The following is a 13,755-nucleotide window of genomic DNA, read 5'->3' as shown; positions in this document are numbered from 1 at the left end:
TTTTGAGACAGAATCTTACTCTGTTGCCCAGGCTGGAGCACAGTGGCGTGATCTCAGCTCACCGCAACCTCCGTGAGGCAGACATGTTTTTTGTTTGAGACGGGAGTTCCGCTCTTTTTGCCCAGGCTGCAGTGCAATGACGCGATCTCAGCTCACTGCAACCTCCACCTCCCAGGTTCAAGCGATTCTCCTACCTCAACCTCCTGACTAGCTGGGATTACAGGTATGAGCCACCACACCCGGCTAATTTTGTATTTTAGTAGAGATGGGGTTTCATCATGTTGGTCAGGCTGGTCTCGAACTCCTGACATCAGGTGATCAACCCACCCGGCCCCATAATCACTCATTAAATAGGGCTGTTTCTGGCTGAGACCTGACAGATCTGTTTCTAGATACCAACCTAGGTCTTAATTCAACTCCCTGGAGTCTATCTCTACCATCTGGGAGGGACAGTTAACAGCCAGGCAAGCAGAGAACCCTCAGGTTCAACACTACCCAGATAGCTTCTTGTCTTAGGACAGGTAAGAAAATGGGAGATGGGGCCACCTCCTCTTTCACTGGCATCCCAACCCAGCCAGAAGCTTTATGAGAACAGATCCCACCTCATCTTCCACACCACACACAAAACCACCAGCTGCATCAAAAAGCTTTATTTCCATTTGGTCCAAGGCTTGTTAGGATAGTTAAGAAAGCTGCCTATTGGCTGGAGGGAGAGGCTTGGGCAGAAGCCCTATTACTTTGCAAGGGGCCCTTCAGAAGTCGCTGGGCTCAGAAGGCTCTTAGTCGTGCTTGAGAGTGAGCCTTTCGAAGAGATACTCGCCCAGCCCAGCCTCCGGGCCTCCCAGCCTGTGGAGGTTGGTCAGGTGGTCACCCATCTTCTTGATGAGCTTCACTTCCTCATCTAGGAAGTGAGTCTCCAGGAAGTCACAGAGCTGAGAGAGAAGAGGGAGAAATTAGAAACCCAATCCCTGGAAAAGAGGGAGAGAGAGCAGCCAGTTGCAGATTAAAATGTGACAGGTGTGAAATGAGGCTCTGAAGGAAATTTGCCCAAAGGGAGCAGAGGCTTGAGGAGTATAGTTGGGTAGCCATGGATGCAGGGGGTACGTACATGGGGGTCCGTGTGGGCAGAACCCAGGGCATGAAGATCCAAAAGGGCCTGGTTCAGCTTTTTCTCCAGGGCCATGGCGGCTTTCATGGCGTCTGGGGTTTTACCCCACTCATCTTCAGCTGGCTTCTATACGGAAGGGAGAAATGGCTCAGAATACACACACTCGGCACATAGAACTAAACCTACATTTCCCAAGAGTCGTTGGGGGTCAGAGGCCCAGGCCACAAAGACATGTAACAGCTTGTATTTATCACTCTCCGCACCCTGTCCTAGCTCTTACAGCTACACGTCCCTAAGACCATGCAGCGGTGTGGACTGCCGCGTCTTGGGGGCACTGCACGAGGTGTGCCTCTATTTCCAGCCGTTAAGAGGGTTCACAAGACCGAACTCAATCTCCCAGAAGCCCACGCAACACCTAAGCCCTCAAATCAAGGCTCCTCGCGCGCACGGCCTGCTGGGAGATGTAGTCCATTACCCACACACTAGTTACCTTGATGTCCTGGAAGAGAGCGCGGCCGCCACGCTGGTTTTGCATCTTCAGGAGACGCTCGTAGCCCTCGCGCTTCTCCTCGGCCAATTCGCGGAAGAAGTGGCTCACGCCTTCCAGAGCCACATCATCGCGGTCGAAATAGAAGCCCTACGGGAAGAGATGGAGGCAACAATGGTTAGGGGGAGGCGAGGCCAAGGGGGACTCCGCCCTCTGTTTACCCGACCGCACAAAGAAGGCCGGCGCGTGCAGTGAGGGCCGGAGGTGCGCAGCTGGAAGAAATTAGGGCCAGGGGCGTCCTGGGGACTCACCAGAGAGAGGTAGGTGTAGGAGGCCTGCAGGTACATATTGACCAGGCTGTTGACGGCTGCCTCCACGTCGGTGGAATAATTCTGACGAATCTGGGAGCTCATGGTTGGTCGGCAAGAAGGAGCTAACCACAAAAACGGTGCTGGCAGGTCCCAGAAGCAGGAGATGGCCGAAAAGATGGTCCCGGAGGTTGCAAGTGGAGAGGAAATCGGAGGGCGGTCGGAGGCTGGAAGAGAGTCCCCGGATCTGTTCCGTCCAAACACTGTTGAAGCAAGAGACAGACCCGCGGGACCGCCGAACTGCGAGGGGACGTGGCGAGGGCGGCTTCTTTTATAGTGCGCTGGCCCTCAGAGGCGGGGCGCTCGGGGCGGGCTATCGGCCAATCTGCGGTGGCAGGAGGCGGGGCCGAAGGCCGTGCCTGACCAATCTGGAGCACATAGGAGTCTCAGCCCCCCGCCCCAAAGCAAGGGGAAGTCACGCGCCTGTAGCGCCAGCGTGTTGTGAAATGGGGGCTTGGGGGGGTTGGGGCCCTGGGGCTGATTCTGGAAATGTAGGGTTTCGTGGGCGGGAGGGTGGGGGCTGGGGTCCCTCTGGGAGGCTAGAGTTTTATGGGAGCACTAACAGCCCTGTGAACTGATGACCCTGGGGTCCTGGGGGTGCCTCGGGAAAGTAAGATTCTGGGGTTTCCGAGGGCATGGATTTTTTCTGGAACCTTGAGTGGGGGGAGGGGCACCTCAGAGGTGCAGGGAAGACCTGTAGTTGCCTGAGGTTTGCGCTGCGAGATAAGGAGTCTCCAGATCCTTGGGAAGCTTGGAAGGCTGTGAGGTGTTATTTCTGGACCCCTGGAGATCTCTGGAAGATGGAGTGGTGCCGGGACTGGAGTCCTGGGATTTACAGAGGTGGGGGTTCACGATGCAAACTCTCTATATTTTGGAGCCCTCCCCGGGGAGATCTTTAGGTTCTTGAGGTGCTCTGCAAGTTGGAAAGGGCAGTTATTCTGGAGCCGTGGTTTTCACCCAGTGCGGGAAGCCCAGGAGGAGCATTGTATGAGGTAGGGTGACTTCTGGAACCCTGGACAGCCCTCTGGAACCCTCCAAAGATGGGCTGGGACTTTGGGGATACCTTGGAGCTCTTTCAGGGGCCCAGGCTTTTTCTGGGAGTGGAAACGGGGAGGAATGAAAAGTCTGTTTCGAGCTTTGCGGTGTCTCTGGGATTGCATTTCCTGGAGGCTGTTTTGGAGGCAACTCACAGACTTCGAGAATTCTCCGTGGCCCTGAGCAGTGTCTCTGAAGTTGCCCTCGTGTCTTGCCTGACGTGTGCTCTTTCAGGCCCACAAAGAGAAGCCCTGCGTTGTGGACAGAGTCTGGGACCTATGGACGAGACGTCTGTCTTCGACTAATGCATATTTTTTAAGTGGGCCTGGTCCATGTTGATTTCTGGGAGACGGAGTCGGCGCAAACCTTGACCCTACTTAAGTGCCCTGATGGAGGCAGCCCGTGCGCTGGGCAGGGAGCTGAAGCCACTGGGGTGTCGGGTGAGGTCAGGCCCTGCCCTACAGAGGAGCTGCTCCGAACAGCCCAGGCGGGGCAGCCCCTGACCGAGGGGATCTGCAGATGCCCCGCCAGGCAGGTATCTGGGGTCCTTGTTGCAGGCAGCGACTGCTGAGTCATGCTGAGCTCAGCGCGGGAAGGGGCCCCCCGCGGGGACGGATGGGGGTGGGGCCACTCGGTGACCTCATCCCCTTGGCACTCCCCGACTTTTTTGGTGGGACCCTCAGAACTAGACCTGGCTCAGACCCAAATCGGGCCCCCTTCCCCAAGGTCCCCCCTTGTTGGAAGCCGGCTGTGTGCTTTGTCTCCGTGTCTTTTTGGTTCCCATAATTTTTTTTTTTCTGGGATCCTGCCTGTGGCCATATTGTCCCCTCACTCTGGGTGGTGGCTCAGTGTACACTCATTGATCCTCTGCTCCTCTCTCTCTCCTGACTTGGGGTCTCTGGGAAGAGTCCATGGAGGAGGGGCAGCCGCCCAAAGCACTCCGTTGACTGTGGGGCCCGAGTTACTCATTTACCAAATGTCATACCTCAGCCCAGAGACCTTTAGTCGGCCGAGAGGGGCCTTGGGGCCCATAGGTGGAGGGAGAGGAGGGGCTGAGACAGCCAGGATCTGAAGACCATAGAGAATGTGGGGTGGGGAGACAGAGGCCCAGAGAAAAAGAGACTCAGACAGAGACCCTGAGAGAGAGGGGGACAGAGACCTGGGCGGGGGGACAGAGACCCAGAGAGAGGGGAAAAGAGACCCAGAGACAGAGGGGTACAGAGATCCCGAGAGAGGGGTACAGAGACCCTGAGAGAGAGGGGGACAGATCTAGAGAGGGGGACAGATCTAGAGAGGGGGACAGAGACCCAGAGGGAGAGGGGGACAGAGGTGGGGGGGACAGAGGTAGGGAGGTACAGAGACCCGGGGATGGGGGGGATTGAGACCCAGAGGGACCCGGCGGGGGGCGGATAGAAATCCAGAGTAGGGGACAGAGATCCAGAGAGAGGTGGGGACAGAGATCCAGAGAAGGGGGGACAGAGACCCAGAGAGAGGGTGACAGAGACCCAGAGAGAGGGGGGTCAGGAACTCAGAGAGAAGGGGACAGAGACCCGGCGGGGGGGGACAGGGACCCGGGGGCGGAGGACAGACACTGGGGAGAGGGAAAGAGACCCAGAGAGACAGGAGGTACAGAGACCCAGGAGAGGGTGACAGCCAGAGAGAGGACAGAGACCCAGAGAGAGAGGGGGACAGAAACTCAGGGTGGGGGGACAGACTCAGAGAGAGATGGGGGGCCAGAGATCCAGAGGGGGGGACAGAGACCCAGAGAGAGGGGGCCAGAGGTCTGGGTGCCGGGGGTGGAAAGAGGCCCAGAGAAAGAGGGCCAAAGGTGGGGTGGGAACAGACTCGGAGAAAGAAGTGGGAACAGAAACCCAGAGATGGGAGGGGGTAAAGACCCAGAGGGGGGCGCCAGAGACCCTGTGACTGAGAACCCACATCCTCTAGCCCCCTTGTCTTCGCTCCGCCTGTGTCTAAGGTCACTGGGCCTCTGAGCTCAGCACCTTCTTCCGGCAGTTCCTCTCCAGGGGGGCCCCACCCAGCTGTGGGGCCAGACCAGGTTCCTCCTCCTCTGCCCTGCCCTCCAGCCTCTCAGTCCCCAGCCAGGGGACTCTCAGTCCTCTCTGTCCTCAGCCCAGCTCAGGAGGCCTCTCCCGTGGGCCCTCGCCCTGGTGTCCTCAGCCTGCCACCCTCCAGCGACATCACCACCAGGCTCCAGAGCCCTTCCTGCTCCCTTAGTCCTCCCATCCCTCCTCCCCCCACTCCCATTCTCCAGCTCAGTAAAGGTATGGCCTCCTGAGGTCCCATGTGTGACACTCCAGGCTCTGGTCCCCGGGCCCCAGAGGCTTGCTCTGCAGCCGGCTGCGCTGTTCTTCCCCTACCCACACGCCTGCTCAGGCCTCACAGACCGCTGCCTCTGTCCTGCACAGATCATCCTGGGCTGCAACAGATGTGCCACCAATCACCCTCCTTTCCCGTGAGCTCCTGCAGGTCAGGCCCGGGACCAACTAATCCCTAACCCACAGACCCCACAGGGCACCCCAGAAATGATGTCAAGTGACTGCAGAGAGCCCCACGTCCCTGAGTGGCCCAAGCAGGTATCTCTAGGCCTGGCGTGGGGCGGCAGGCAGGGCCTGCTCTCCTGATGTGCCGGGGAGCGGGGCAGAGACCCAGTGACTCAGATGCCGAAGTGTGTCCCGAAGGAGGTTTATTACCCCCTCAAGACCACTCTTCCCCACCCCCCCAATAATTACAAAAGTAAGAAAAATGCCCATGTCCCCCAATCCCCACCCCTCCCAGAAAAATGCCATAATTTATGGAGGAAAAACACAGTCCAAAGCAGCTGGGGGCCTCAGCCCATCTTCTTCCAGATGGTGAGTGAGGCGGTGAGTACTCCAGCCACGAAGATGGTCACGGTCTGCCACGTGGGCGTCCCAAAGTAGGAGAGGAGGCCGTCCTGGGGACAGGGACATCAGTCGCTTCAGCGACTCGGCCAGGGGCAGCCCCTGGGCAGGCAGAGGCGGGATCAGGGATGGAGGAGGCCAGAAGGCAGGATTGTGGGCAGGGGACTAAGATGAATGGGCATTAAAGAGCTGGACGCAGGCCAGGCATGGTGGCTCACACCTGTAATCCCAGCACTTTGAGAGGCTGAATCGGGAGGATCGCTTGAGGCCAGGAGTTCGAGACCAACCTGGGCAACATAGCGAGACCCCTTCTCAGTGAAAAAAAAAAAAAGGAAAGAGTTGGGGTCAGAGGGTCATCAATGAACTTGAGCAATTCCAGAGGCAGTGGAGGCTCCAGGGAGGGCAGAAGGCACTAATCAAGTCAAGGTCACAGCGAGGTCAGGGGTCACTGGGGGGTCAGCAGGGTAGATGAATCAGGGATTGATCAGACACGTAAGGAAACGCATTATAGACCACATCTGATGATCTGAAGATGGGGAGAGGGCACCACTGTGACCTGCTCCAGAAGGCCCAGGGTCCCAGAGGAGTGGCAGGGGGCAGGGACGGTGGGGCAGGGGTGGTGGTGAGGGCGTGGTGGTGGGGGTGAGGAGGCTTGAGGAGTCTCACCCAACCACCCTGGTCTTGGATCCAGCCCAACAGCCGCTCCCGGAGGAAGTCCAATGTCCAGCCCATGATGGTTCTGATCAGTTCGGGCACCTTGGTGCACAGGGCCTGTGGGGAGTGGAGTGGGCGTTAGGGACTGAACCTTGTCCCCACTGCCTGGAGATAGTGGCCCCAAGCCTCCTTTCTCAATTCTTTGCCTCCCCTCAAAGATTTCTGCCACCCACAATTGAAGTCAGCTTCAAAAATTGTAAACATGGCCAGGTGCGGCGGCTCATGCCTGTAATCCCAGCACTTTGGGAGGCCAAGGCAGGCAGATCACTTGAGGTCGGGAGTTCAAGACCAGCCTGACCAACATGGAGTAACGCCATCTCTACTAAAAATACAAAATTAGCCAGGTGTGGTGGCGCAAGCCTGTAATTCCAGCTACTTGGGAGTCTGAGGCAGGAGAATTGCTTGAACCCGGGAGGCGGAGGTTGCAGTGAGCTGAGGTTGCGCCATTTCACTCCAGCCTGGGCAACAAGAGCAAAACTCCATCTCAAAATAAATAAATACAAAAATTAGCTGGGTGTGGTGGCAGGCACCTGTAATCCCAGCTCCTTGGGATGCTGAGGCAGGTGAATCACTTGAACCCAGGAGGCAGAGGTTGCAGTGAGCCCAGATCACGCCATTTCACTCCAGCCTGGACAATAGAGCAAGAATCCGTCTCAATAAATAAATAAATAAATAAATAAAATTGTAAACAAGATAATGTTACTCTCAACTGCCCCACCCCTGAGCCTTCTGTGGCTCCCCAGTACCCTCAGGATGAAGACCCGAAGGCACAGCGCAGCCCACAAGGCCTGTGTGCAGGCTCTGGCCTGACCTCACTCCACCTTTCCACTTCCTGTTTTGTGCCTCGCTAAGCTGCTTCCATTTTTTTTTTTTTTTTTAAGATGGAGTCTTGCTCTGACACCCAGGATGGAGTGCAGTGGCGCAATCTCGGCTCACTGAAAGCTCTGCCTTCCGGGTTCAAGCAATTCTCCTGCCTCAGCCTCCCAAAGGGCTGGGATTACAGGTGCCTGCCAACATGCCTGGCTAATTTTTTTTTTTTTTTTTTTTTTTTGAGACGGAGTTTTGATCTTGTTGCCCAGCTGGAGTACAATAGCGCAATCTCGGCTCATTGCAACCTTCCCCTCCCGGATTTAAGTGATTCTCCTGCCTGAGCCTCCCACGCAGCTGGTATTACAGGTACCCGCCATCACACCGGGCTATTTTTTTTTGTATTTTTAGTACAGACAAGATTTCACCATGTTGGTCAGGCTGGTCTCAAACTCCTGGCCTTAGGTGATCCGCATGCCTCAGCCTCCCAAAGTGCCAGAATTACAGGTGTGAGCCACCATGCCCGGCCCCATTTTTTTTTTTTTTTTAATTTTTTAAATTCCCATCAAATTCTTCCTGCCTCAGGACTTCATGTACTCCTGTTTCCGCCTAAACCGGCCAAGCAAATTCTTACCCTTCAGTTCTCAGGGCAAATGTCACTTCCCCAGAGAGGACTTTTCTTTTTTTTTTTTTTTTTTGAGACGGAGTCTCACTCTGTCGCTCCAGGCTGGAGTGCAGTGGTGCAATCTCGGCTCACTGCAAACTCCGCCTCCCAGTTCACGCCATTCCTCTGCCTCAGCCTCCCGAGTAACTGGGACTACAGGCGCCCACCACCACGCCTGGCTAATTTTTTGTATTTTTAGTGGAGACGGGGTTTCACCATGTTAGCCAGAATGGTCTCGATCTCCTGACCTCGTGATCCGCCCGCCTCGGCCTCCCAAAGTGCTGGGATTACAGGCGTGAGCCACCACGCCCAGCCAGAGAGGACTTTTCTGGACCAGAGAAGATCAACCCCTGACCATGGACCCCGACCTGCTCTCCCAACTCCCAAGACTTCTCCTGCAGCCTTTATCTGGCCACTTCTATTCTGTCATCCCCACTCTGTAGGTGGTCCCACCATCACCTGCACTGCTATTCCTCTCACCTCCGATGTTCAAGCCCCATCAGCTCAATCTTGAAAACACATCAAGAAATATCCCTCTCGGCTGAGCACGGTGGCTCACGCCTGTAATCCCAGCACTTTGGGAGGCCGAGGCAGGCAGATCACCTGAGGTCAGGAGTTCGAGACCAGCCTGGCCAACATGGTGAAACCCCATCTCTACTAAAAATGCAAAAATTAGCCAGGTGTGGTGGCAGATGCCTGTAATCCTAAGCTACTCGGGAGACTGAGGCAGGAGAATCGCTTAAACCCAGGAGGTGGAGGTTGCAGTGAGCTGAGATTGTGCCACTGCACTCCAGCCTGGGTGCAACCAAGAGAGACTCCATCTCAGAAAAAAAAAAAAAGAAAGAAATATCCCTCCCATTAGCTGGTGTGGTGGGGAGCACCTGTAACCCCAGCTTCTCAGGAGGCTGAGGTAGAATTGCTTGAACCTAGGAGGTGGAGACTGCAGTGAGCCAAGGTCATGCCACTGCACTCCAGCCTTGGTAACAGAGCAAGACCCTGTCTCAAAAAAAAAAAAAAAAAAAAAAAAAACTTCCAAAAAGAAATATCCCTCCCTGTTGGAGACCAGCCTGGACAACATAGCGAGACCCCATCTCTATAGAAAAAGGCTAATGCAACAGTTAGTGGGACGTGGTGGCATGCTCCTGTAGTCTCAGCTACTCTGGAGACTGAGGTGAGAGAACTGCTTGGGCCCAGCAGTTTGAGGCTGCAGTGAGCTATGATCACTACTGCACTCCAGCCTGGCCAACAGAGCAAGACCCCACCTCTTTAAAAAAAAAAAAAAAATCCCCCCCCCACCTCTGCTGCTACCACCAGGGCTTCTCATCTTTCAGTAAGACTATGACAGGTGCCACCTCTCCAGGCTCCTTGCTTCTGCCCTTGTGACCCATGAACTCTTTTGACCAAGAACAGCCAGGAGCATTTCACCACCACCCCCACCATATTTTCTTATGAGAATCTTCATAAAGAAAAGTTAAAAGAATTTCACAGTTAAAAGCCATATAGCCGCCACCTACAATTAGATTCTACAATTAACATTTTGCTATACAGACAGTCCCCAACTTATGATGGTTCGACTTACAATTTTGACCTTACTATGGGTTTATCAGGGCATTGAATGCATTTTCAACTTATGTTATTTTCAATTTATCATGGAATTACTAGGATGTAACAGCACTGCAAGTCAAGGGGCATCTATACTTGCTAGAATAATCTCTTAAATTTATAAATCAGGTCCCGTCACTTCCGTATTTAAAACCAGCCAATCACTCCCATCACACTCAGAGTAAAGTTAAAGTCTTTCCAGGCTGGGTACAGTGGTTCACGCCTGTAATCCCAGCACTTTCGGAGGCCAAGGTGGGCGGATCACTCAAGGCCAGGAGTTTGAGACCAGCCTGGCCAACATGGCGAAACCTGTCTCTACTAAAAATACAAAAACTAGCCAGGCGTGGTGGTGCCTGCCTGTAATTCTAGCTACTTGGGAGTGCTTTAGCTCACTTGAACCTGGGAGGCAGAGGTTGCAGTGAGCCGAGATGGCGCCATTGCACTCCAGCCTGGGCAACAAAGTGAGACTCTGTCTCAAAAAAAAAAAAAAAAAAAGTCTTTCCAGCAGCCTGAAAGACTCCATACAATCTGCCTCTGCCCGACTGTGCCCTTCTTTCCCACCCTCTCCCCAGCTCACTCTGTTCCAACAGCACTGGCCTCCTCCCTACCGTCAAAAGATGAGGCTTGGTCCTACCTCAGGGCCTTTGCACTTGCTGTTCCCTCTACCAGATGCCTCTTCCCCCTGATCACTATAGATCACTGCATCCTTCTTATCATTCCACCTTTGGCTTTAATGTCACCTGCTCTTAGATGTCACCTGCTCTTAGAAGTCTCTCCTGGCTGGTTGCGGTGGCTCATGCCTGTAATCCCAGCACTTTGGGAGGCCAAGGCGGGTGGATCACTTGAGGTCAGGAGTTCAAGACCAGCCTGACCAACATGGTGAAACCCCATCTCTACTAAAAATACAAAAAAAAAAAAAAAAAAAAGCCAGGGATAATGGTGCACACCCGTAATCCCAGCTACTCACGAAGCTGAGGCAGGAGAATCGCTTGAACCTGGGAGGCAGAGGTTGCAGTGGACCAAGATCGTGCCATTGCACTCTAGCCTGGGCAACAAGAGCAAAACTCCATCTCAAAAAAAAAAAAAAAAAAAAAGAAGTCTTTCCTGACCACTCTGCTAAATCACACTGTCCACTTTACTTCGCCCCTGCACGTGAACTCCCTGAAAGCAGGGATGTAGCCTGCTTTGTACGGTGCTGTGTCCCAGGTGCCAGGTACAGGCCTGGCACATAGCAGGTCCAGTAAATGCTTGTTGAATGAATAAAAGAAGGAGCGGACACCCAGTGCACAGCCATCTCTCTCCATGCCCTCTGTGGTCACTGGGCCACTGCAGGGGGTTGATACCACGATCCCCAGGTCCTCACAGGTCTGAGGGGGAGCATCCCTGGGCTCACTGCCCTGCAGCTGCCCACCTTGAGCACCAGTTTGCTGGCAAAGTAGAAAAGGGCGACAACCCGGCCCCAGTTGAAGTTGCCGTCAGAAAACATGTCAGCTGCCACTCGGAAAAAGACCTCTCGGGGGGAGTCTGTGTCCACGGCGGCAATCATCCTGCAGGAGAGAGGAGAACCAGTGCCGGGGAGCGGGCATCAGGCTGATGGTGGAAATTCCCGCATCCACCGCACACTAAAGATAAGGAGACTGAGCCCCAAGCCAGGCTGAAATGAAAAGCAACAGGCCAACGGGGGGCAAGGGAAGGGGACAAGACAGACATTTAGGAAGGTGGGAAAAATGACTCCCTGAAGGAGGGTTTTAAGATCCTGGCAGAGAGGAGGGCTGGGAGTCCGGAATGCTTGCGCTGAGTTGTGGGGCCCAGACTCCTAGTTCTTAGGGGAGGAGGAGAATGCGGGGCTGAGAGTCCTGTGTCCTGAAGGAGCCCAGTGGCTGGACTTCTGGGTCCCCAGGGGCCCACACCTCTGCAGCTCCATGTTACTGTCCAGTTCGTCCCCGATGCGCTTGAGACACTCGCTCAGCTTCTTGGTGGACGCATCCTGAGGCACCGGGTCCAGGGCCAGCTCGGGTGCCTCCCCCCCCATTCGCCCTGCTCGATCCTGGATGAAACTAGAGTGGGGATGGAGTGAGGGTGCAGAATCAGAACGGGGTGTCACTCCTCAAATCTGTGCCACAATAATCAGACCTCAAACTCACCCCTGAAGCAAAAGGGCCCCTGTCTTCATGATCTGCTCAGAGCTGGTGGGCCCTAGAGGAGAAAGGAAGGGAAGAGGTGCCTGGACTCTTGGGTTCTAGGGGATCAGGAGACTGTGGAGGCTCACGGCCCCTGAGGGAAGACAGAGCTGGGGACCCTGGACTTCTGGGACCCTAGCAGATAAAGTGACGGGGTGCCCAGACAACTGAGTCCCTGATGGAGAAAGGCCAGGAGGCTGCGCCTGTATCCTACATTCTCCCCGGGGAAAGAGGCTAGGGGAACGCTAAATGCATCCAGACCCCTGGCCTGAGGGGGCAGAGGCGAGACCCGCCCCTCCCACCAGTGCCAGAGGCAGGAAGTGGTGCGGGCGACAAGCCCGGGCCTGCCCGGGGGCTTGGCTTCCAAGATCCCCTGATTCTCGGGGGTCCGAGAGCGCCAGAGAGTCAGGGATCGGGGCACGGGGATCAGAAAGCCAGGAACCTCCGAGGACGGAGGGGGCTGGAGGCTGGCAGCGCCCGATCCGGGAGTTTCTGCCCCTCAGTGCTTGGAGATCGCACAGCCCCAGGCCGGTAGGAAGGATCCTGGGACGGGCCGGCGAGGGGGCTCGCCCTCCTCCCGCCCGTCTGCCTCCCGCCTCACCCCCGCCTCTGGGCTGCTCCCCGGACCCGTCCATCACCGCCGCTCCCGCCGCCGCCTCTCGCCGGGTCCGCGCGGGCGGCCGCAGCGCGCCCGGGTCACGTGAGAGCCCCGCTGAACGTGCGTCCCTCACGTGGCCGCCCCGCAAAATGGCCGCTGCCCCGCAGCGCCGCTGGGTCACGTGACCGCACCTGCCTCGCTCCCTCGGGAGGCTTGGTCCCGTCACGTGACTGTCCAATGAGCATCTCCAGATAAGTGCCAGCCGTGGCGCCATCCTACAGCCGCCGGTCCAATCGCAGCTCTAATGCCTTCATTTATCCAGGCACCATTTTTAGAAGTTTCGGGCAGGGTTTGAGCTCTCCCCAGCGCAGAAGGAATAGCAAGTGCAAAGGCTCAGAGGCCCAAAATAGCGTGCTTCCAGGCAGGACTTTGTAGATGACTAAAAACTGAGTGGTTTTGTTTTTTGCAGAGACCTGGATCTCGCTATATAGCCCACGCCCAGGCTTGTCTCTAACTCGTGAGCCCAAGAGATACCCCCGTCTCAGCCTTCCAAAGCGTTGGGATTACAGGCATGAGCTACCGCGCCAGGCCTGCTTTTCCGGGTTTTTTTTTTTTTCCTGTTTTTTGTTTTTGTTTTTGTTTTTGTTTGTTTTTTTTTGTTTTTTTTGAGACAGGGGTCTCGCTGTGTTGCCCAGGCTGGAGTGCAGTGGCCCAATCATGGCTCACTGCAGCCTGGAATTCCCGGGCTCAAGCCTCCCACTTCAGCCTCCTGAGTAGCTGGGACTACACCGCCCCTGGTTAATTTTTAAAACTTTTTTTGTGGAGATGAGGTCTCTCTATGTTGCTCAGACTGGTCTCTGAACTCCCAGACTCAAGCGATCCTCGCACCTTGGCCTTCCAAAGTGCTGAGGTTACAGGCTTGAGCCACCCCACCCAGTCATGACTCGAATGTTTGTGTTTGTATAAAAAGAAAAGGAATAAGAAGTTCAAAAAGTGGCAGAAACTAATCTGTGCTGATAGATCAGCAGGGTATGGAGGGGAGGGGCCACAAGAGAGACTCCCCGGGTGCCCCAAGTATGCCATATTTTTATCTGGTGTTTGCATGGGTATACACATATTATTATTATTATTGTTATTATTATTTTGAGATGGAGTTTTGCTCTTGTTGCCCAGGATGGAGTGCAATGGCACGATCTCGGCTCACTGCAACCTTTGCCTCGGGGGTTCAAGCGATTCTCCTGCCTCAGCCTCCAAAGTAGCTGGGATTGCAGGCATGCGCCACCACACCCAGC

At 55.3% G+C, this 13,755-nt stretch overlaps 2 protein-coding genes across 7 annotated transcripts; both read right to left on the bottom strand.

The window, feature by feature from the left end:
* Positions 1–635: 635 nt before the first annotated feature.
* On the bottom strand, positions 636–3,561 carry FTL (ferritin light chain). Of its 3 annotated transcripts, none has more exons than XM_063657302.1 (6): positions 3,154–3,508; positions 2,658–2,876; positions 1,907–2,331; positions 1,599–1,745; positions 1,109–1,234; positions 636–932 (listed from the first exon to the last, which is right to left on the bottom strand). In XM_063657302.1, the coding sequence occupies exons 3-6, from the start codon at positions 2,006–2,008 to the stop codon at positions 780–782; spliced, it is 528 nt and encodes a 175-aa protein (XP_063513372.1). In that variant the 5' UTR covers positions 2,009–2,331; positions 2,658–2,876; positions 3,154–3,508; the 3' UTR covers positions 636–779. The 3 variants fall into 3 exon arrangements, with proteins under 3 accessions (XP_063513372.1, XP_063513373.1, XP_063513371.1); XM_063657303.1 differs by lacking the exon at positions 3,154–3,508 and adding an exon at positions 3,027–3,122 and having other exon boundaries at positions 2,658–2,788; XM_063657301.1 differs by having other exon boundaries at positions 1,907–2,788; positions 3,027–3,561.
* Positions 3,562–5,685: 2,124 nt separating this feature from the next.
* BAX (BCL2 associated X, apoptosis regulator) lies at positions 5,686–12,612 on the bottom strand. Of its 4 annotated transcripts, XM_054464318.2 has the most exons (6): positions 12,467–12,599; positions 11,830–11,881; positions 11,596–11,742; positions 11,097–11,232; positions 6,565–6,669; positions 5,686–5,951 (listed from the first exon to the last, which is right to left on the bottom strand). In XM_054464318.2, the coding sequence occupies exons 1-6, from the start codon at positions 12,498–12,500 to the stop codon at positions 5,847–5,849; spliced, it is 579 nt and encodes a 192-aa protein (XP_054320293.1). In that variant the 5' UTR covers positions 12,501–12,599; the 3' UTR covers positions 5,686–5,846. The 4 variants fall into 4 exon arrangements, with proteins under 4 accessions (XP_054320293.1, XP_063513368.1, XP_054320294.1 ...); XM_063657298.1 differs by having other exon boundaries at positions 5,686–6,669; positions 12,467–12,612; XM_054464319.2 differs by lacking the exon at positions 11,830–11,881 and having other exon boundaries at positions 12,467–12,558.
* Positions 12,613–13,755: the final 1,143 nt, after the last annotated feature.

The sequence above is a fragment of the Pongo pygmaeus genome, chromosome 20 (genome assembly GCF_028885625.2).
Source record: "Pongo pygmaeus isolate AG05252 chromosome 20, NHGRI_mPonPyg2-v2.0_pri, whole genome shotgun sequence".
Classification (NCBI taxonomy): Eukaryota; Metazoa; Chordata; class Mammalia; order Primates; family Hominidae; genus Pongo; species Pongo pygmaeus.
The sequence above is the reverse complement of the archived record's forward strand: the minus strand, read 5'-3'. Positions and strand labels throughout refer to the sequence as shown.

Excerpts from the sequence above, each read along its gene's own strand:
- FTL (XM_063657301.1), bottom strand. The coding sequence starts at position 2,008 with ATGAGCTCCCAGATTCGTCAGAATTATTCCACCGACGTGGAGGCAGCC. Across the intron at positions 1,235-1,598 it reads CTCTCTTCCAGGACATCAAG|AAGCCAGCTGAAGATGAGTG; the intron begins GTAACTAGTGTG and ends CCTTCCGTATAG. Across the intron at positions 933-1,108 it reads CTGCCCACACGGACCCCCAT|CTCTGTGACTTCCTGGAGAC; the intron begins GTACGTACCCCC and ends CTTCTCTCTCAG.
- BAX (XM_063657298.1), bottom strand. The coding sequence starts at position 12,500 with ATGGACGGGTCCGGGGAGCAGCCCAGAGGCGGGG. Across the intron at positions 11,882-12,466 it reads GGAGCAGCCCAGAGGCGGGG|GGCCCACCAGCTCTGAGCAG; the intron begins GTGAGGCGGGAG and ends TTTCTCCTCTAG. Across the intron at positions 6,670-11,096 it reads CCAGCAAACTGGTGCTCAAG|GCCCTGTGCACCAAGGTGCC; the intron begins GTGGGCAGCTGC and ends CACTCCCCACAG.